At 39.1% G+C, this 24,322-nt stretch overlaps 1 protein-coding gene and 1 long non-coding RNA gene across 2 annotated transcripts; both read left to right on the top strand.

The window, feature by feature from the left end:
• The first annotated feature begins 21,367 nt into the window (after positions 1-21,367).
• Positions 21,368-22,662, top strand: LOC143731304 (lipocalin-like). The gene is made up of 3 exons (XM_077222128.1): positions 21,368-21,463; positions 22,280-22,419; positions 22,524-22,662. The coding sequence occupies exons 1-3, from the start codon at positions 21,368-21,370 to the stop codon at positions 22,660-22,662; spliced, it is 375 nt and encodes a 124-aa protein (XP_077078243.1).
• Positions 22,663-22,724: 62 nt separating this feature from the next.
• LOC143731237 (uncharacterized) lies at positions 22,725-23,953 on the top strand. The gene is made up of 3 exons (XR_013200722.1): positions 22,725-22,788; positions 23,610-23,711; positions 23,791-23,953. It is a non-coding gene; the product is annotated as an uncharacterized LOC143731237 (long non-coding RNA).
• The last annotated feature ends 369 nt before the right edge of the window (positions 23,954-24,322 follow it).

Here is a 24,322-nt window from a genome sequence, read left to right as displayed (position 1 = left end):
TATTTTACAGTACTGAAAACACTATTTCAACATGAACAGGTGCTATTTTTAACTTTAATAATTCGAAGATTGAGTGAGAAATCCATCACATAGTCCCATATTCAAAAAGCATTTCAGAGAGTTTATGTGCTCAGAGGATTTTAGTTACATCGCGCTTGATGACAGAGTAAACGCAAGACTCAAAAATGCTTCAGGAATATGCACCTGATCCCAGAGGCTGGATGTACATATTAGTTTCATCTGTTAACACAACCAAACATAAAACGTCTAAAGTTAAAGGAATAGTCCACTCAAAACTAAAAGGTCCTTATTTACTCACCCTCATGTCATGTGCTGTTTTTTTCCTAGAGAAGAGAGGAAAATTTCAGTGTATAACACCTTAAATTTGGGGTTGTCCTCACAAAAATGTATCACGACTTCAGAAGATCTGGAATAGTGCATAAAGTCATAAAGACAATTATTATGGTGCTTTTTAGAGCATTTATAAGAAACATTGGTAACACTTTACAATAAGATTTATTAGTTAACATTAACTATGTTAGATAGCATGAACTAATAATGAACTGCACTTAAACAATTTATTAATCTTTGTTAATGTTAATTTCAACAATACAAACACTTTATTAAAATCGTGTTAACATTAGTTCATGCACTGTGAACTAACATTAACGAACAATGAACAGCTGTATGTTTATTAACTAACATTAACAAAGATTAAAAATTACAGTAACAAGTGTATTGCTCATGGTTAGTTCATGTTAGTTAATACATTAGTTAATATTAACTAATGAACCTTATAGTAAAGTGTTACCGAAAAGTTTAATATTTATATAATACATTATCATAATAATGTATTAAATTAAATATTAAGCCAATATAGAATGCAAAGTTTAACCAGGATATTCTCTCTCTTTTTTTAAATTAACTTAAAAAAACCTTTTACATTCCTTGGTAGAAAGTCATGCAGGTATTAAACAAAATGAGGGCGAGTGAATGACGACCCCTTTTATTTTAGGGTGAACTGTTCCTTTAAGACTGCAAACCATGTGATTATTAAGCATAAAGCATGTTCATATGCACGCTCTCACATACAAGCAACACACACGCGCGCTGCTATGCATGAGAGGTCTTGTTAGAGTTTGCTAGCAAGAGGGATTTCAAATCAATGGTTGTTTAGTGTCTTTCTGGAAGTGGGAGGAATAACAGCCAGAGCTGCCAACTCTCACGCATTCACCGTGTTACTCAAGCAATTGACCCTTTTCACACGCTCTCATGCCACACATCCATTTTCTCACGCAGAGAAAAATTGCAAAGCAAAGAGGACACTGACACCGCGACAGACAATATAGAGTAGGTTACTTTTGATATGAAACAAATTCTCAGCTTTCAGATTGTGTCAATTTTATTACGATATTCAAACAATAAATATAGTTTTGGCGGTTTTAAATGTGACGTTTCATATCTGTGACATCACCCAGGCTAGCGCCTGGCGGCACGTGAACCGATAATCTACCAATAGCCTACCAGTCATTGCACCCTCAACCCCCACACTTTTTTACACACTTAAAAAAAAAAAAAAAAAAAAAAAAAAAAACATTTTTGTTGCCAATTCATCTTCTTTAGTGATTCTTCTGTCTTCTTTTTTTCAAAATAGTAATTTTTAGGTCCAGAGAATCCAGAGCATGGCACCTGGTGGTATCTGGTCTTTACCACCAGTCCTTGCTAAATCTCAGTCTCTTTAATCAGACATATCTTTGTTAGTGGTCTTTCCAATATATTGTTTTTGTCCAAAGGCCTTGTGCATCTGCTTTCGTCTCCAGTATTCTGCCCATTAACCAGGAGCCTCATGGTGCAGTGGAGTCAACCACCACAACTATGTCAACCACCCGCGGTGCTACCATTCGGCCCAGGTCCGGCCATTTTAGGTCCGGGCCCGCCCATTTTGACCCAGGCCTATAGTGAGTAGTGAGTGATTTTCATTCTAGCAGTTATTCCAATAAGCAGCCCGAGGAAAGCTTTAAGTGAAAGCTTTTCAACCAATCAGTGGCTTCTACCCCACGTGTGACTTCGAACACTTTATTCTCTATGAGTGTACACACACTGGCGGTGCCATTCGTCATCTGTCTGCGGCGCCCAGCAAGGGCTCAGGACCTTGTTCAAAATCCTGCCACGCCACATAGCGCGATTTGTTTTGTTTTATATTAAATTTAAATGTATTTGTCTCAAATCGTCGTTAATTTACATACTGACTTCATCCTGTGCTGCAATATACATTTAGTTTTCTATTCATTTATAGAAATCAGCTGCTTGAATGAAAATTGCTGATGTTATCGGATTTTCAGCTGATATTCTCAATTCATTCAGTTAACGGACGCTCTGAGGTAAAGTGTTCAGACTGCAAAGTCAGCAACGATTGTATTTAATTGTACAGTACAATCATAACATAGTGCAGACATTATCTTAATTCCATAATGTCCTTAAACATAACAGTAAATTGCTGGCCATAAACTGAAAAAGTGCGCGTCCAGTGTGCGATATACCTCGAGTTGTCCTAGACGCGACGCGGCACAGCGCTGCGCTTCTTGTCCAGTGTGTGACCCCCCCAGTTAGGCTAAGGTTACTGCACTGAGCTGAGGACAGCGACACAAGAGCCACACAGGTAGGCTACTGAGTCGCTGTCCTCAGTGCCGCAGAAAAGCGCTGAAACGGGGAACCCGTTTTTTTTTGTTTGTTTTTTTTGCTTATTTTAACTGGCCCATCCAGTTTTCTGGAGGCCCACCTACAATCAAATTCCTGGCGCGCTAGTGATGTCACCTGGAGCAAAGTTCCTTTTTACCTTTGACCACCGCTGTTGTACTTGGAAGTACTCCTGTGTCCACCTTTTCCAGAAGAGATCTGCCATGTATTGCACTTGTCTCCATCTGCGCCTTAGTATAAGTCCTCTTTTACGAGTCCAGGCGGTAGAATTGGCTTGGTTTTCAAGAGAAAAAGGGGGTTTGGAGTGAGTGCTTCCAGGTGCACCTCCTTGTCATTGTTTTAGTATATTCCTGCATAATCAGTTTGGCTGGCAGAATAAACGGTGCTAGAAATCCTAAAGGGTCATATACAGAGCCAACCATGGACAAGATGGCGCGTCTGGTGTATGCTCGTGGCTGTGCAGTAATTCTGAACATTAACACATCTGTTTCAAAGCACCAGTGCAATCCTAGTGCTCTTTCCATCAGCAGGTTGTCCCTGTCCAAATCCAACTCTTTTGTCTCTTTGGTTCTGTTTTCTTGTGGAATGGATGCCAATACTTTATGGCTGTTGCTGGTCCACTTTGACAATATGAATCCTCCCTTCTGGCAGAGACCAGTGAGGTCTCTTACCATAAGAACAGCGTCCTGTTCTATGGACATGGATTTCAAACAATCATCAACGTAAAAGTTGTTCTTTACGGTGTCTATAACCTCTGGTGGAAAGTGAGTTTTGTTATCTTCAGCTGTCTTTTTTAGTGCAAAGTTTGCACAACTCGGTGATGACACTAGGGCTGCAACTAACGATTATTTTGATAATCGATTAATCGGACGATTATTTTTTCGATTAATCGGATAGAAATTAAATTAGATTTTTTTATTATTATAACTAAATAAAACCATAAATCAGGGTATTTATGTGTAAAAGTGTACTTTAAAAAGTGCAAAAGCCACACATTGAGTTTTACTAATATCAATATTTGCATTGTTTTTAATGATAATTGCTGATGGCAAGTTGACAAACATGATTATTGTTAAAAAAATGATATCCAACATATTATGTTTTAACACAATTTTTGTTAAAACAAATTTACACAGACATGTTGTTCAGATGTGAATATCTGAACTAAAAACAAACTAAAAACATCTAAAATATATAATTCATTTAATTTTTATTTAAAATTAATTATATATAAGGAATATAAGGATAAAGAATATAATATATATTATATATAATATATAAAAGAATAATATAAGGATAAATTGATTAAATAAATATAGAAAGACTGAAAACAATTGTGTGAACGTAGAGCCGCAGTAGATCGCGTTTGAAAAACAATTAAAACTTAGTAGACAAATGCTATAAAAAGAGAACGGAATGGAGGTAACGTTACCCAGCAAGCTAACAGGCTTGAGTAAAGGACAGGAGAAATTATGCATTAGTGCACAAGCATTCGCTGAAAACCACTGAGTACAGTGACTAAAAAACAATATTTTACTGCTGCTGTTATTAACTGCCTTTATATTTAGTGCTTCGCTTTGTAAAGACCGTTTTAATTTAACCTATTTCTGCGGTAGCGCTATTTTAATCCATCACTTAGGTTGCGAGCGAACTGATTGCGCAACCTGATGCTCGAGACAAAATACAGACATCCCAAGATCCCGGAAGTCCCGGGAGTCTCCCGCATATTGATTGCGGCTCCCTGATGCCCGCGAATTAGTTCAAACTCCCGAAATCTAGAGCGCGCAAGCAAGAGCGCGCATGCGAGACAGAAGAGACTGCTCCAAACCGTGTAGCGCGCGCGCTCGGCAGAGCGCCTGAGGGAGAGAGACCTTGCGTGTGTGTGCGTACCAGTAAACGCTCCCCGTGACGTAAGCAGACCAACTAATCGATAATGACATTCGTTGACAACGATTTTCATAATCGATTATAATCGATTTTATCGATTAGTTGTTGCAGCCCTAGATGACACTGCTCCAAAGAGGTGTACTTTCATCCGATATTCGACGAGATCCTGCTGCACATCCACATCAGGCCACCATAGGAATCGCAGATAGTCCATATGTTTTTCTGACACTTTGACCTGGTGAAACATTGCTTTGATGTCAGCCATCAAGGCAACCAGCTCTTGTCTGAATCTGATGAGTACTCCGATGAGTGAGTTGGTTAGATCTGGACCGTGTAGCAGTTGTTCATTGAGCGATGTTGCCTTGAAGCCAGCACCGCAGTCGAAGACCACTCTTAAGGTTCCTTTCCTCGAGGGATACACCCCGCGATGTGGGATGTACCAGAGTTCCCCATCATTTCGATTCAGTTGATCTACTGGTATCATTTCAGCATAGCCGTTGTCAATTATTTCTTTGAGAAAAGTTGTATATTCATTGTGAAACATCTCATTATTACCAAACTTGCGTTTCAGGCTTTGGATGCGCTGCCCTGCAACGGTTATTTGGCATGCTGGGATTTTCTTGCTAGAAAGGTAAGTCTAGGCAGTAGTGACCATCTGTAAATTTTATTGAGTAATTCACAATATCCAAGAATTGTATCTCTTCTCTGAACTTTTCCTCTGTTTCCTTGCTGGTTACTTCATTGAAGTCATGATTGTATTGTTTAACCAGTAGCTCCTCTAGATTCACAATAGACATTCGATTGACAGCAGCAACAGGGCAGCCATTCTCATGCCTGACGACATTGTCTCCTCTCAAGGGACCATAGATGACCCACCCCAGTAGGGTCCTCACAGCGTATGGTCCATCCCCTTGGCTATTGCCCACCTCCCAAGGTTTCAATCCCTTAGAAGCATTTGTGCCGATGAGCAGGTCAATGCCTGCGTCTATTTCATGAATTCTGACATCCTTCAAGTAAGCCCACTGAATCAGGTCTTCTTGTCTGGGAATGTTGAGCTTGGAAACAGGCATGGTCTTATGTGTAAATACATTGGACCGTTGTATGAAATCATTTTTTTCCAGACTTGATATCTCCAAACCTGAGATATGATGACTAGTCACAGGTTTCACTTGGTTCATTGTACGCAGAAGAATACTGGCTTTTTGTCCTGTTACATGCAGTCTTCTCATTGAGCTTTTAGTGCAGAAGGTAGATGAGCTTCCATGATCCAAAAATGCATAATTTTTCAACACTGTCTTCCTTGTGAGTCTTTACTTGTACTGGAACAATAGAGAAGAGACAGGCTTCTTCACCGGCCCCAATATGCCCACATGTATGAGGTGAGAGAACAGCATTGCTCCCAATTGATTTCTCATTCAGTTCTGTTTTCTTTCCCATGTCCTTATGTTCAATGTTAAGTATTTCAAGATGATTTTTGTTGCACACGTCACAAGTCAAACGACTATTGCAGTCTTTGCTCATGTGTCCTACCTTCAAACATCCAAAACAGAGTTCCTTGTTCTTTAAGAAGTCTATTTTTTCCCTGTGCATATTTTTTCCTGATTTGTGGACACCGCACCAATGTGTGACCATCTCTATCACAGAACAAACAGGAATTTTGAGAATTAGTGGCAGATACATTTTTCATTCCATTTGTTGTAATTTTTTCTTGTTTTGGTGTTTCTACAGGTGTTACAGTAGTTGCAAAACTGCTTCCTCTTGGTCTCAGCTTTTCTCTTGCTTTGACAAAGGTGGAGCTACTGACAGATGTAGTTGTCTTAGCATCCTGGATGTTTCCAAAAAGTGGATTCGACAATATCTTCACTTGTCTCTCCATGAAGTCTACCAAATCAGAGAAACTAGCTCAACGTCCATGTTGTTCCTGGAGCTGACATGCCCTATTCCTCCACTTGTCTCTGAGCTTGTAAGGCAGTTTCAGAAGAATGGTCTTCATACTGGAAGCAACATTCAACTCCTCCATTTAGGTGAGCTGTTCCATTCGTTGCAACAACCTCTCATGAATAATGAAAACGCTTGGAGTGCTTTCACATCCTCTGGCTTGATCGCTGGCCAGGCAAATACTTTGTCCATGTATGCTGTGGCAATCTTATGTTCATTACCAAAATGTTCTTTAAGTAGATTTTTTTTTGTATTATATATTTTTTGTATTATATTATTGTATTATATTTTTTGTTGAGTGAGATAGATGTGATATGTGATAGATATCACCTTGATTACCATCATTAAATGCAGGTTGTTGTGTTAGATGAGTCATATCCTGAGCTCTAACAGATGGTTCATCAGCTCTTTCCTTCGGTCGAACAACCTGTTGCTGGGAAGGAGCAATCCCATCAACACATTCTGTCTTTGTTGCACTTGATCAGGTAAATAGGTGTTTGCATATGGATTTAATTTGACAGACGTTTTCTTTTGAGCAGTTCCTTTTCTCAAATACGAGTTCGTCCCATCTGATACTCTTGAGCGGTTTCTTGATTCCATTGATTCAAGTACATTGATTTTTGCATTGGTTGCCGGCAGTTCAGTCTCTAGTTCCAGTTTTTCTTTCTTCGTTTTCAGTTGTTCTTCCTGTGCCTCAAGGTCATGCTTTTGCAGGGCGGCAACCCCTTCCATGAGATCAGCCTTTCTGCCTGAGCTTTAATGCGAGCAGAGGATGCTGAAGATGCACGTGATGAAGAACTTGATTTGTGGTTTGATTTAGGTTTGACTTTTAGCAATGGTGTGTGTTTTATCCCATCCAACCTCTGAAAATCACTCTTTTTACATGTTGTATAAAACCATCAAAAGTTTCCATCTTTGTTGAAACCAGTGACTTTGCTTTTCAAGTTCATTTTCAGGCAGTGGTAATTTCATGATTTCTTTTGGCTTCATCACAGATGTTGATTAATTTAACCAAGTTAGATTGCACTTCACTTGCATTCTCCTTTAATTACATGAGCTCTTTCAGCAATTCTATCGACTTCATAGCTTGTTTACATTTCAAGTTTCTTGTTTTCTGACAGTTTTCAATAAAAAATTTATACCTTAAGCAGTGCGTGAAAAAAACTTTTTCTTTTTCACAATCCAGTGCAACATCGCCATCTTGTGACCGAACGTCAGACTTGACAATAGACATTTGTTTCACTTTTAGTGTGATCCAGTAAACCACACGCCGATGGCAGAATGTTTCAAACAGCTGATATTGCTGTGACAGTATATGTTTCAGTCAACGAAATCTATTAGTGTGGCAGTTTCTGGTCACTGTTTCATAGCTTTTCTAATAAAGCTTAATGTTGCACAACGCCTGCGCGTTGTCGTTCGGAGTTTCCAATCAGCTCCGCACAGGTGGCGTCAATGTTCCGTTGTTCCCGTGATTGGGAGTGGCGGCGTCTTCTTCCGTGAAACAATCTTTATCCAGTAGGCTACCAATACTTTTACAGTCCCAATTTTCACTTATAGAGCCTCACTTAATGTGATGGCAATCTTTGACTTACTGTACCTATAGCCTTATTTCCAATATACTTATCTTTGCCATCATGCACAGTTAGTTAGGAGTGAAGTTTTTACGCAGACACACACGATTTTCCAGAGATTATTGCAGTTGAGGTCTGTGGTTTATTGCAGTAAATAAATAGTACAAAACAGATGAACTTACCGGTTGATTTTCTTATCTTCTTTCCAGTTATTTGCGTGTATTCTGATGTGTGCTTCTATGTCCCCCTATTCACAACTGTGTGCATCTAATCACTGCCACCCAGTGTCCAAAATACTAATATATCCAAAAAATAAAATATCATGCCAACAATAAACATAAATGGCTCCTACAGTTGCAGTTAAATATAATAACTGTTTGTTTCAAGATAAGATGAAATTTTGAACAAAATATAGCTAACCATCACTAAATCTGAACAGTTGCACTTGCAAATGAACTACAACATGCCAACGTTCAAGCCAGATGCCCACTAAAGCCAGTTCATGTTTCTTTACATTTTGATATTGCAGTGCAAACTAGTTTTCAACATCCTGAAAATCTCAACCATTAACCAGTTCAGACAAAAGAAAAAAACAGGATTCTGTTTCAAACTGAGGAGATTTTGAGTGTCATCTGGTTCTCAAATCCAGTCCTCGGGACCCACTGCTCTGCACATTTTTTATGTCTCCTTATTTAACACACCTGATTCAGATCACCAGCTCGTTAGGAGAGACTCCTTGATCTGAACTGAGTGTGTCAGATAAGAGAGACATACGAAATGTGGAGAGCAGTGGGTCCCAAGGACTGGAGTTGCGAACCACTACTAGGCTATCTCATCCTCAGTCAAATTCGCTGATGCATTACATGCAAACAGTTCGATATAAAAAGCTCTTAACTTTTGATCACGGTGTTAATATTGTTTTATGGTGCATAATCTTAAACACCTTTTACCTTTTTTATTTATTCTCAGGTTAGGTAAAGTAATTCAAATCCGTTCTAATCAATAGGCTAAGTATTTAAATTAATACTTACAGTAATTAGGTTACAGAAGATATCTCCGTGGTCAGTTCAGCTCAATCCTATCGTAAAGCTGTAACTTATTGGCAGGCGAGCTTTTTGATTTCAGTTATTCATATATTTTTCTTTATTAAATACTTGTTAGCTAGTTTACATACGAAGACCTAATATATAAAATAAAATAAAGTAAATCACAAATAAACAGTTTACAAGCTTTAACTGCAGAAGGCACAATAGAAGGCTTCAAACATCGGAGAGGAGGTCCGGTTAAGCCCAATTTAAGGGGCCTGTTCACATATCGCGTCTTTTGCGCGCTCAAGTTCGTTATTACAAATGTAGGCACGCGGTATGCGCGCTCATAATGGAAGCGACGCGGACGCGGTGCGACGCGCTCGTTTTTTCCAAGCGCGTCCGCGCCTCATCGATATAAAAACATCTAAACTTTTCAGAATACCGCAAGCGTTCTCCTTGCTGTAAGGCCGTGTGTCCACCAAAGCGTTTTTTCACGCAGCTGGCTTATAATTCCAATTGTTCTCAATGGGAGCGCCACGTTGTTTAAACGCCATGTGCGTAAAGCCTGTTTTATGCTTCTGCGTCGAATCGACAGCGTACCCCCGCAGACCCATCTGCGTCGCCGCTAACCCATCCGCCTTAACCAGGCGCTGAGCGTGTATTTTATAACGGAGAGCGCAGCTGATGGCGCAACCGCCATATAGCGCTTTGGAAAAAGGAGAACGCGGTTTTTTAACAAAACGTGGTAGGAAAGTGGCGCATTGTGAGCATTTTAGCGTTCCATAATACTGTGTGTAGCGCGCGTACCCTTCGGTGACCTGCACCTCTCCAAAAATGTAACAACGCGTCAATTCTACGCGGACGCAAGCGCTGTGATTGGCCTGCTAGAACCCCTCCCTCGGGTTTCACATGCTCCCTCTGCATGTGTATTTGCGCGTCAACGCGGACAACGACGCAGAAGTAAATGAAAACCAACGCGTAGTCTATCCACAGTATTCCTGCGCCCCATGACGCTTTGCGCGAATTATGGGTGTAACTTCCGTTAAGCTGTAAACAATCAGTGAAAGACTAGCTCTGGACGCAATAATATATTTTTAAACCGTGTACGATGACTTTACATTATTCTACTTACCCTTCAACCATTGAACATTAAAAGGACATTTAAAAATGTAATAGCATAAACAAGGTACTTTCAAAAGACCATGAATAGCCTAATCTATGAAAAAGTATCTTTCCACAGCAAAATCGGCGGTAATCTGTATTATGTAACATACGTTGCCTTAATAAAAAATAAAAAATAAATGTTTTACTTCAGCATTGCGTGATTCTATTTTAAAGTGATTTCAGTCATTTTGACAGATAATAAATTGTAAATTTACCTGTGAAACCAAACCTGGAAAGAGACGTGCAGGATTTGGGGAGTATTCCAGTGAATTGATATAGGCTACATCGTAAATTAAATCGTGAGAACAGACCACAAATGTGCAGTATATGTTGACCTTTATCATACTATTACAGCGAAATTCAAAAGAAAAAAAGAAAATAATCATGAGGAAAAGAATGCAGAGCTCTTACTATAGATATTCTTGTTATAACCTGTCACGTTAAAATACCAAGTGTTACGTTATTCTGATGTTATTCTTAGATAAAACATGAAAGAAAACTAATAGCTCATTAAGTCAAACTGACGGATCAGCTTTATTTGTAAGGCAACCTTATGATTTGAAATGATTCGTTTCAGTCTTTTTGAATGGGAGTTCCCCAAACCGGAAGTGCCACCCATAATTCAAAACGCAGTAAACTCGTCAGGAATAAGGTGGATAGCGTAGAGGCTCCGGCGTAGGTCCGACGCAGAAGTATAAACTGCACTTAAATCAGCTTTAACTCGACATTCCTTCTCCAGTCTTTTTATAGACCATCATATTTTCTGACAGCTGGAAAGATACATCCAGTCCTTTACAATTTGTCCAATCCGAAGTCTTGAACTGTCATCAATTCTGGAAAACCCCTTTAGGACCTTCGCATATAAAGCCTTCCGTCTCTTTCGTTCTTCTCCGGGCTCTCATTCTCTGCCTTCTTCTGCGTCCAGTCTGCAACACATCAAGCGGTAATATACTTGCATTCTCTTACTCTTCAGAAAAAATCTTTCTAATAGATGTCCAATTTTCTCTCTACTTTACTCTTTTACTTAATAAATGCTTACAACATTCAGTGTGGTGTTTTATTTCTTCATAAACCAAATTCTTAATAAATGCTTTCAACATTCAGTGTGGCGTTTTCTTTTATAAACCACTTAATAAATGCTTACAACATTCAATGTGGTGTTTCCTTTTATAAACCAAATTCTTAATAAATTCTTACAACATTCAGTGTGGTGTTTTATTTCTTCATAAACCAAATTCTTAACAAATCCTTACAACAAAAATTGCAGTATTTTCTTTATAAACCACTTTACATACTATATGGTTACAATGATTATTACAAGTGTCTTACATTATATAACACTTTCATCATATAAAGTTACCATTGTTGTTAATACAACACATCAGTACTTTATACACAAAAAGGCATAATTATAATAGAATAATTGCATATTCCATAACAAGAGAAGCTAGAAAATCAGACTTGGTTCATTTGTAATTAATAGATTTATTTAATCTTTGAGTCTTCAAAGCAAACAGACAGTTTTGTGTGTCTATTCCTGAGATATATCAGATAGAATATTAAGTCTCAAATAATAATCACAATTAAAAACTCTGCAATACAGCTGCATAAATTATAATGGAGGACATCATTTTCGTTCTATCTATCATTCTTTCTATCTAATCTATCTCGTTCTGTCGTTCTATCTATATGTTAAGTTTGCATTCAGTTATAGAAATAAAGTGATTTTAAGCATAAAAACAACAGGAACATTGTCACGTGAGCTGTGTCTGAAAGAAACATGATTAATCTCACGTGAAGTATTACCTCGCCTCGCTTAGTCACACGCACCACATCTACATTTTTACATGTTTTACTATTTTAAGTTATCATTTTTATAAAGCCAAAAGGATTTAATTTATTTATACTACATTCCCTTTCGATTTGTCCTTAAATATCTGGTTATTCCTGGTATTTTGGGACTAAGAAATGTTTTGATAAAATATGTTCACCCTAACCTTAACCCGAAGTGATTTCTTGTAAGTCTCAGATAACGAATATTTTAAAAACCTTTGCATAAAGATATTTGTGTTAAAGTTGCACAAATTCTGAGAGAAAATATTAACAGCTTGAAACCATAATGCATATTAGGCATAAAACAAAAAGGAACATGAGCTGCCATGTGTCTAAAAGAAAATTATGATTAATCACACTTAAAAAACAATTTAACATAATGCATTAATTATGAGTGTTAGGAAATATAACATTGTTGTGTAATAGTTTTTGAAGAACGGGTCCTCAGGTAGGCTATATTATCTGTACAACATTTTCTTTACAAAGTTAGAGCTGGAAATAGGGTTTTATATTTTTGGTGTTTTATTATTTCCATCCTGTTTCTGTCATGTATAAATATTAAAATATTTAATCAAATTTATTTTTTTAATAAACTAAATATTTATTTTATAAATGTATTTATTACTATTATAATTTTACCATGGTCTATCTAAATACTTCATTCTAATCAGTGGTGTAGTCTAGTTTTTTGTAGTGAGTATACTGTGATATACCAGCCCCCCCATCCCGCCACCAACACCACCCATTTTCTGCTGTTTAGTGTTAATCGCCATCTAACTCAGCCAGTAAAGAGCTACATTTAGCCTTACATTTTATATCAATATGGTCCCTGAAGCACAGGTTTTATCAGCTGACAATTAAAAGACTTAAAAATTATAAGCACAAATAAAAATTTACTTTTTAAAAACTTGAGTGATATTCCTTTAAAATTTTGTTTTAATAGATTTGATTATTATTATTTTAAAAAGTACATCATACTATGCAATTTCTTTCATAATTCCCTCGAGTTTATTTATCTCTACAAACTTTTATTTTAGTGTGTTGTAAATTAAAGACATTTAAGCTTCTGTGTGTTTTAATAAACTATTATTATTATTATAATTATTATTATTAGGCCTACTTGAAGTATACTGTGCAATAGTAATATATTTCTGTTATATTTTCTTCAAGTTATACAAAACTTTGATTTTGACAGGTTGTCATGAAGACTTTAAAGTTTGTGAGTGTGTATATGATACGAATGAATGACGATAGTTTTATCAAATGAAATGGTAAAATTCTTGTGAAGTTACTCTCATAAAAGCTCTGCAATGAAGTTCAAATGTGTGCATGTCCTCCTCATAGACGCTGAAAACACCACGAGTGTCACGCGCGTCAGTGTGTAGTAGAGCACACATTGAGCGCTCATTCACAGAAACACGCAGAACATTTCAATAGCAGTATTTTTGAGCTTTAATATTCATAGACACTTAGTACATATCGAGATTTGATTCATTGTATCATTACTTCATTAGGTTATTTATTCATTCAAAAATGGCCAAATTGAGTGACGTTCCGCTTTACAGTAACGTTAGGCTTAGCCTACATTTATTGGTGGATTCCGCGATTCGATCCGTGTCGCTGCGCAAACACAGACGGGGTGAATTTATGAATGAAAGTTCTTTCACAAAACGATGTTGTTACGAATCCTCTCGCTTTTTAAAGTGGGTATACGGAGATCTTTGACATTTCCTAGTGGGCATACGGAAATCCTTGATATTTTCTAGTGGGTATACGGCGTATACCTGCGTATCACGTAGACTACACCACTGATTCTAATTGGGTGGAAGGTGTGCAATAAAATCATTTAATGTGCAGGAAGTCCCGATCACGTTCAATATTAATGGCTACTTTCAAGCACACACACACACAGGTCACACACAGGTCACACACACACACACACACACACACACACACACACACACACACACACACACACAGGTCACACTCACACACACGTCATTCGCACACAGAGATCAGAGATGCATTATAAGCCTAGTTCTCAGCAATGAGGGGGTAACATCACTGGTTTTCAATTAAATTTACAGCTTCATCGTTAATACAGAATTTGAATGTAGGCCTATTCAAATAAATGCTATAATTCATTCAAGTAAATGTAATCTTATACACTACTTTATCTCTGTGTTTGATTAAAAGCGGGCAGAATGATGGATTTACCTGACAAAAATAAGCATGAATTTTACTTCGGTCAAATATTGAGCTGCAAACATCATTAACAGCTTGCAACTTGTCATTTGTCAATGCAAATGACCATGGTATAAAAAAGCTATTTTAATGCACTCTGCTTCGCGTCGCACAGGTCTTTTAACATATATGGGGAAATTTTGGCCCACATGTGCTCAGCCATGCCATATCTAGGCCAGATGTGACAGCTATCTGCCTCATTCGGCCCAAAAGCTCTTGCTATCTGAATTGCCTCCACCTGATGCATTAAAATAGTTTAATGCACTTACTGTCGAGGATCCTTATAGGCTTATACATGTTTTATAAGAAATATATATGTGTATATGGGGTAATTAAATGATTTTTGAAACAAGTTAGTGGACAAATCTGATATATGTTGTTCTTTCTCTACAGATGATCTGAAAGGCTATACATGTACTAGTACCAGCGTCATAGTCTCGAGGTTGTGGGAAGCTCTTCATTGTGTGTCAGTGGACTGTGATATACAGTATATACTTGATATATATATATATATATATATATATATATATATATATATATATATATATATATATATATATATATATATATATATATAAACTGTATATATCTCAAGTATATGCATGAGTCAGGAGCCAGTCTAATGCAAACTACCAACACTAAAATCTAGTGATGGGGACGAGACCGCCTATGCCGAGTCCGAGTCAAGACCGAGTCTTTGAATGGTCGAGTCCAAGTCGAGACCGAGTCCGTTGTTTTTCAAATACAGTCGAGTCCGAGTAAAGACCGAGTCTTTGAGGAAGCAAGTCCGAGTCCAGATTTTGTCTCGACATGTCAGTTTTGATATTCATGATTTAATATCACCCCAGTTAATAATCAACAGTTAGGCCTACAGACTATAGCTAGATTGGGAATTGTTTAGAGGAGCAGTCTTAACGTCTTAATATGGACTATGCTTTTACTATCATTAAAAAATCCCTACCACATGCATCATCTTCTGCCTATTTTTCTAAAATGCTTCAACAGTGCTGCTCTGTCATCAACATGTTAAGCCCACCCTGACTTTTTTAATCATAGTTAGGACATGCAGAGCAAATTAAAAATTTCTAGTGGCATGTCTAAATTAGTAGGCTTGGCTTTAACATTTTCCAATATTTCCCAATTTTAAATATTTTGACAATACACTCGAATTCAGTATCTTTTAAAACTTTATTCCCCCATAACTAGTGATGGGGACGAGACCGCCTATGCCGAGTCCGAGTCAAGACCGAGTCTTTGAAGGAACAAGTCCGAGACGAGTCCGAGAAAGCAGAAATCGGTCTCGAGACCGGACTCGAGTACTACATCACTACTAAAATCTGACCTTTCCTTTGGTAATCTGGAAAGGCAACAGGGCGTTTTAAAGACTCAAGCAGAAATGGAAATGAGCGTTTTTAGTTTAATAAAAACAGGACCCCATGTGAAATTTAAATACTGAAAACTATACACATTCATTAACTTAATACATGAACTAACGATGAGCAATACATTTGCTACAGTATTCATTAATATTTCTTAAGGTAAGGTAATAAAAGTAGGCTACAGATATTCATTGTTAGTTCATGTCAGCTCAAATCCATTCAATATTGATGAAACTACTTAAAGCCTTTATATATAATGCATTAAAAAAGTATTTTAATGCATTATTTTATGCCTCGTAATGCATGGTCTCATGAATAATTGTATAATAGATTATATACTTGTCTTTATCATTGCTACATAGAGCATATGCATTAAACACGACACACCACTATTTTCAGATGAAAGGAATCAGCAAATACTGATGGTTGGTTACAATTATTTATGGAAAGAAATTATGCATTTTAACTTGCATTATTAATACCTTTATAATGCATTATAAATCAAGTGTAACTGATACAACTTTTGATTTTAAAAATAAATGTTAAAATTACCATTAAATACGATTAATAAAATAATAACAGATTTCATAATGAAGTTAACTACTATTAACAAATGGAGCTTTATTATTAAGTGTTATCGATAAATCCAGCATAAATCTTATTGTAAATATAGTATAGAGTTATTGAATCAAGTAATCATCTCAGATGGTTAATACCTGCAAACAAACAGTCTTGTTCTGGTTTATCTGCATCTCAAGCTAAATGTGTCAGTATATGAAAAACAGTTACAGACACACACTGTTTGGTTATTGCAATTTCTTAGAAAAATGTTGTGATAGTTTGTACCGAAGGCGTTTCCGTCTATAGGCTAAACGTATAGGCACATCTATAATAAAAAAACGGCTGAAACAAATTCCCCAGGTCTCTTTATAAAACTATAAAGTGTTCTGCTGGGATTTTCATAGTTAAGGATGCAAATACCATTAATTTAAAACTCACAATAATTGCACTATTAACTTCATAATTACTGCAAAAATCTCAAAATGGAGAGCAAAAACAACAGTCCAAATGCTTTTGCAGCTGATAGAGTTTATAGTGTGTGTTTAAATGTGTATGTTTGTCGTGCGAGTGACATGTGAGTGATTGAGGGGTTTACACTGTAAACATTGTGTTTTCAATGTAAAATGTGTCACATGCTGGTTGAAGTGAAAGTGAAAGTGAAAGTGAAAGTGACACGTGATGGCCAAGTATGGTAGCCCATACTTGGAATTTGACCTCTGCATTTAACCCATCCAAGTAAGTGCACACACATTAGGAGCAGAGTAGTGAGTAGTGTACACACACACACTGCAAACGTGGATACACACACCCGGAGCAGCGGGCAGCCTTGAGTGGCGCCCGGGGAGCGATTGGGGGTTAGGTGCCTTGCTCAAGGACACCTCAGTCATATTCCTGCCGGTACTGGAATTGAACCAGCAACCTTTGGGTCACCAGTCCAACTCTGCTACCATTAGGCCATGACTGCCCCACAGGAAAGCAGGAAAGCAGGAAAGGAAGCAGGATCTTTATTGCAGCAGTGTTTATTTAAACAAACTAGAATAATCAGAAACTGGATACAAAGGAAACATGAACGGAACAACCAAACATGTAGCGACAACCAGGGCCGGCTCTATAGCCCTTTGGTTGCCCTAGGCGAGATTGAGTTTTGCGCCACGCAAAATAAAGGAAACTTTCATAAATAGTTTTGTTACTTGGAAAGTAACCCAGTGCCGCCAATTAAACAAATCAAAACAAAACGAATGGGCCGATTTACGAGTTTTATGGGCCACTAAGACAAAAAAATATATAATAATAAAACTATGAGATCATGAATCGGCCCAAAAAGCATGTCGGCCTAACGGGAATCTCCCGGTAGTCCCGATGGCCATACCTGTGCACTAGGGCTGCACGATATTGGGAAAAAATTACATTTCGATATTTTATTTTTCTGCGATATATATCGCGATATGAAAACAATTTCACCAGACTTTGGAAATAATTAATCATCTGAATGACTGGGGTGAATTTGTAATGGAGTAAATCTGCATAGAAACTATTATAGTTAACTATGTAGTTAACTAGAGTTTAATAAATGGAAACTTATTGTAAAGTGTTACCGATTTGTTATGTCTCGTGAGTTCAGTGTTGGACAGATCCGTTGTTTTAACCATTCATTAAAGTGAATCGGTTCAAATGAATCATTAGTTCGCGAATTGGAGGTGTCATTAACGGACCACGGCACACGTTGTGTGATTATCCCGGCAGTTAGGACATCGCACAAGATTTGTCTCAACACAGAAAACATCACTGGAAAGATTTTTTGTTGTTGTTGTTTGTTTATTGAAAGTGTGGTTTATCTGAATGTGTGGGAACGCTTTTCAGAGAACATTTTTCTAGCACAATTTAGGCTACAACCAGCTGTAGTTCAGGAAAAAAAAAATATCCGAATGCTTCACGTGAAACTTCGGTCTTCCGACCTTTTACCATTGTGTATTCTCAAAGATATTCAGTCAACTTAATTCATTAATAGGCTATGCGCGAGGGAGGGAGGGAGAGAGAGAGAGAGAGAGAGAGAGAGAGTTTGAAAACGGTGAAAGTGCGCGCGCGTGACCGGGACTCTCTCTCTCTATAGCCTATCTCTCTCTCTCTGCTCGTTCTCTCAGTTTAACAAGAGCAGCAGTCAGTCATCTATCACTCACCGGTCAAATTAAGGCTTTGGCGGGACAAAAATACGCTGTGCCGGCCGCCAAAAAATTGTTCAATGCAAGAAGAGCATTCTGACTTTATTTTGAATTCTCGTGTTCGTTCGAGCTCAGAAATAAGAGAAAGACCACTGATCTTTGTGTCTGCCCGGCTCACAGAAAACAACGCGCAAGTTCCAGTCTTTTTACGCGTGATGTTTAAACTGACAGGACTTAAAAACACATGCAAATGATAAACTTTCACTATATGATGGTTAAACTTTGCAATTAATCCGCGAATCGCAAGCGTTACGGGCCGGGGAGCTCCTGGCCCGTACTGATCATGAATCACGGATCAACTATACGATCCCTAAGGCTACTTAGGCTAGGCTACATCGCACATCCTGCGATGTGACTATGGTGGATGCGCACATCGCGATATCGATGCTAAAACGATATATCGTCGTGCAGCCCTACTGTGCACAATACTAAGTAAATGTATTTTGTTTGACACCTTAATGGCTGAGATGAGAAGACTTACCTCTATACTGAGCTTTCTTTTTATCTTGTTGCTTTGTCCGTTTTCGTCCCTGTGCACCAGAGAGTTTCGATCAACGTGCCAGCAGCTGAGCACTTGCCTAACGTAACGTAACGTAATGCAACCCCCCTCCCCGTTAGGAAATTATTGACAATAATCATCAATTCAATCTAATAATCAGGTTGACAAGTAAGGACGACACTAGAGGGCGACACTTGAGGGCGGCTGCGCCCCCAACACATTTGTCACCCTAAGCAATCGCCTAGTTCGCCTATACTATAGCAATCGCCAGCCCTGGCGACAACGACAGACAAAGAATAGACTGAAACACAGAGCTTAAATACACTGAACATATAAGGGCAACGAGACACATCTGGGACAAATTAAGTAATCACGACTAATTAACAAGACAAACGTGGCGGAGACGACCCTTCAGGCGGCTGTGGCAGGGAGGACCTTTAGGGCGGCCGTGGTGGAGACGTATAGCCCCCCCCCCAAACTTTTATTGGGCGGAACCATGGGCTTATGGACAGGCTCAGGGACAGGTTCAGGGACTGGCTAATGGGTCGTGACGGTGGTCACCTTGGTCGAAGACGAGGGTTCGGGTGAGGCGGACATGATTTGAAGCGCAGGCTCGGCAGGACTGACGTGAATAGTGTCTGGCTCGGAGTGCATGACTTAAGTGAATTGCAGACTCAGCAGGACCGACGTGAAGAAGCTCAGGTTCGGCAGGGCTGACGTGGAGAGAATCAGAAATGGCGGCCATCAGGAATGGAGGCTCTGGAAGGGTGGTCTCGGCGGGACGAGACTCTGGAAGGGTGGTCTCAGCGGAACGATACTCTGGAAAGGTGGTCTCGGCGGAACGAGACTCTGGAAAGGTGGTCTCGGCTGAACGAGACCCTGAAAAGGTGGTCTCGGCGGAACGAGACCCTGAAAAGGTGGTCTCGGCGGAACGAGACTCTGTAAAGGTGGTCTCGGCGGAACGAGAATCTGGAAATGTGGTCTCGGCGGAACGAGAACCTGGAAAGGTGGTCTCGGCGGAACGAGACCCTGAAAAGGTGGTCTCGGCGGAACGAGACTCTGGAAAGGTGGTCTCGGCGGAACGAGACCCTGGAAAGGTGGTCTCGGCGGAACGAGACCCTAGAAAGGTGGTCTCGGCGGAACGAGACCCTGAAAAGGTGGTCTCGGCGGAACGAGACTCTGGAAAGGTGGTCTCGGCGGAACGAGACTCTGGAAAGGTGGTCTCGGCGGAACGAGATCCTGAAAAGGTGGTCTCGGCGGAACGAGATCCTAGAAAGGTGGTCTCGGCGGAACGAGACCCTGAAAAGGTGGTCTCGGCGGAACGAGACTCTGGAAAGGTGGTCTCGGCGGAACAAGACTCTGGAAAGGTGGTCTCGGCGGAACGAGACCCTGGAAAGGTGGTCTCGGCGGAACGAGATCCTGAAAAGGTGGTCTCGGCGGAACGAGATCCTAGAAAGGTGGTCTCGGCGGAACGAGACCCTGAAAAGGTGGTCTCGGCGGAACGAGACCCTGGAAAGGTGGTCTCGGCGAAACGAGACCCTGGAAAGGTGGTCTCGGCGGAACGAGACTCTGGAAAGGTGGTCTCGGCGGAACGAGACCCTGGAAAGGTGGTCTCGGCGGATCGAGACTCTGGAAGGGTGGTCTCAGCGGAACGAGACCCTGAAAAGGTGGTCTCGGCGGAACGAGACTCTGGAAGGGTGGTCTCAGCGGAACGAGACTCTGGAAAGGTGGTCTCGGCAGAACGAGACCCTGGAAAGGTGGTCTCGGCGGAACGAGACCCTGGAAAGGTGGTCTCGGCGGAACGAGACCCTGGAAAGGTGGTCTCGGCGGAATGAGACTCTGGAAGGGCGGTCTCCTTTTCTTGGCTGTTGCAGAGCCCAATGGTAAATTGAGAACCATTGTGGAAAAGTACCCACTCTACATAGTCCTGGAAGCTTCCCCGAGGCCCATCTCCGGGCAGGCGTGCTCTGATCTCTGAGTTGAGACCCGCCTGGAAAAACATACAGAGGCTGGTGTCATCATAATGAACGAAAGGTACCAAATCCAAATATCTCTGTGTGTGGGCCTCAAGGGACAGATGCCCCTGGGAGAGTAGGAGAAGATTTACTGCTGTTAGATCCATTGTTTGATGTCTGTCGTTCTGTCACAGGCTGATGTAAATTCATGTAAATGCGTGCCTTGAATCATGTGACACTCTGCACATATGCCTGGGTCTGTGTGTGTAAGGGACGTGTTTATGTAACGGGGGGCTGCACTATATAAGAGCGTGTCGAGGGACTCCGCTCAGAATTCACCCCTCGAGGCCTAGATTCACACACACACTCCGGACTGAGCTCTACCATAAGCCATGACAACCACCGTACTGGGATTGCTGGGAGTTTTGCTCTGTGCAGCTGCCGTTAGTTCTGAGGTCACACCACAGACAGACTTCGACATCAAGGGGGTAAGACTGCAAGACGGTGATGAGAGGAATGTATCTATAACTTATTTATCCCGCAGATTTGTAAAGATATAGGGACATATTTAGAAACCAGATTATCCTTAACCTTCTGGTGCTCGTCGCGTGTCGCTTCATTAATTTCAATGGAATTAATGTGCTATATTTTAGTTCGATAATATTTTTTATTTTATATTTTGTATTTTTAGGGGATGTTGTGGAACTAAATTATATGTATGCTGTATTTATAATCTATTTATTCACTTTTTGAGCATAGACCTGAAAATTTAATTTCCAATTTAAACTGTCGTAAATCTGGATGTTTTAGAGCACAGACTTCAGTTTGATCTCCTTTAAAAGACGACACTTGGCAGATTATTGCTGAAGTGAAACTTCAAAAGGGAAAACATTTAACTAGGGAACTCAAAAAAGTTACAAATTTTTACGTTTATTGTTTATATGATTTTTTTTTTTTAAATCTCTAAAACTGTGAGAAAATCAAAGTTGTTTTTTTGAGCCTGATATCTCAAAAAATAGCTTTCAGTAAGATTTTGTTTAGGTGCAGTACCAAACGTTTCCGCTAGATGAATCTCGTCTCCCATTCATTTCCTATGCGCTCATGTGTGACAATTTTTTTGACCATTTAACCTGTTTGAATTGGTTCGAATCATGTCCATAACTTTTTTTTCACATAGCAAGTGCCAAAACCCTTACCAAGTTTTATACCATTCCGATGAAGGGAAAAAAAAAATACAATAATTCAGTCAAAAAAGAGCGAAGAACACCGGGGAAATGTTGTTGATGTGTGTGTCCTTCATATAGGTGGCTGGGAAATGGTACCTGATCGGTTTTGCCACCAATGCCGAGTGGTTTGTCACCCGTAAGGCGAACATGAAGATGGGCATCGCCATGCTGACACCGACCGATGAAGGAGATCTGGAAATAGCTTATTCCAGTCTCAAGTAAGACGATCAGTAAAAACTGATCACTAAAAATAAGAAACTGAATAAAACTTTCCCATTATTGCACAATGCAAAGATTTTACCCATTTGTCCTGTGTTTCCAGAGCTGATGGCACTTGCTGGAAGATGAACTATGTTGCTCAGAAGTCTGATGTTCCTGGAGTGTTCAGCTTCGGCAGTGACCGTAAGGAAGAAATGATAGACATGAAATGCAGTGTAGTGGTTTATACAGGACTCAAATGATAAATGATATTTCTTCCACAGACTGGGAGACCGATAGTCAAATGTCCATTGTTGATGTGAATGAGGAGTTTGCTTTGTTCCACACTGTGAATACCGCCTCCTCCACAGTGCTCGACGAACTCTACGGTAACAGCACCAGCATCAACACACCTTCACATTAACTGGAATTTGTTACAGGCTGTGAATTCAGATTGTTTCATTTGATGTTTGCATTTGGTCTGGTTCAGCTTTGTTTTGCATGGAAATTTTACCCGGAGTATATGAAACCCTGTTCTGTTTATAAACCCCGTTTAGTGTCGGTTTTGTGGTGTTAACCCTGCATCTCGATGCCAAATGTGTGCAGTGCAATATGAATATTCACATGTTTTGGACAGTCACTGAACACTGCAGACTTTATGTAGCCCCGAAATCCAAACTGACTCGTTCCTTTACTGTTAATTAGTCATTTTATTATTTCATCAATCTAGTAAAACTCTGAAATTACTTTCTGGTAACACTTTAAAATAATGTCCCATCATAATGCATTAACTAACAATGAGCTTATTTCTTATCTTTGTTAACATTTAGTTAAACTGTTCTTTTTCATTCATGTTAGCTCAAGTTATCAGGTAAAACTTGATTTTAATAATGTATTAGTAAATACTGAAAATCACATGAACTAAGATTAATAAATGCTTTATTGTAAGTTCATGTTAATTGGTGTTAACCAATGGAACCTTATTGTAAAATGTTTCTTGTTGAACATCTTATTCCTCTCTGAAACATCATGTTACAGAACTAAATTTATTTTAAATGCTGTTTCTAATCTAACTTAAATTTCAGACTGGAATATGTACTGTAAAAAACATAAGCTGAAATAATGAAATTATTTACTAAGGTTTGCATTGATTCTGGTTTTAGTTGGAATAGTTTTTGACATTTCGATGTGCTTGTACTGTTTTTTGTAGGCCGAACACCCGACCTGAGCCAGGACGTCTTGGACAAGTTCACTGCGTTTTCTCTGGAGCAAGGCATTCTGCCGGAGAACATCGTCCTCCTGCCTAAAAATGGTAAAACATTGTGTATATAGTAAGGAAGTAGCTGATGAATAACCTCTTCAGATCTGACCTGACCTTCTTTTCTCTCTAGACGAGTGCCCTTGATGTGCTGATTTGAAGATCTTCTCTGAATCCTGACTGACTCATGACTGTAGTGAAACATTTAATATTCCCTCTAGTGTTACACTCTCATATCAGTCCCTTTAACCCTCTTAAAGTTCTTTTCATCATTTACTATCATTTCTTCATGGGTTTTTGGATTAATAAAATCTTTTTTGCAACTCTGTCATGTGGCTTTTTTATACTGTATTTTAAGTGTATGTTAGTCTTATGATCTCAATTCCTGATTGGGATCGATGGTTCCCTAAAGAATCTTTCACATCAATGGAACTTTTCCATTCCACAAATTTAGTGAAACAAGTTTTTCAGATCAATAAAATGTTCTTCACTTTAAGAAAAAATGGTTGTTTTAAGAATATTCACTAAAAGGTTCTTTGGTGGATCCAATGGTTCTTCTATGGAATCACTGCAAAAAATAAGAGTGTATGTGATACTATGATTACTTTCACTGTAAAAAAAGAAAGAAAAAAGAAAAAGAAAAAAGTTGCAGCCTTAAACATCCA

Source organism: Siphateles boraxobius, unplaced genomic scaffold (genome assembly GCF_051911475.1).
Source record: "Siphateles boraxobius isolate OS27281-9 unplaced genomic scaffold, OSU_SipBor_1 120, whole genome shotgun sequence".
Taxonomy (NCBI): domain Eukaryota; kingdom Metazoa; phylum Chordata; class Actinopteri; order Cypriniformes; family Leuciscidae; genus Siphateles; species Siphateles boraxobius.
The sequence above is the reverse complement of the archived record's forward strand: the minus strand, read 5'-3'. Positions and strand labels throughout refer to the sequence as shown.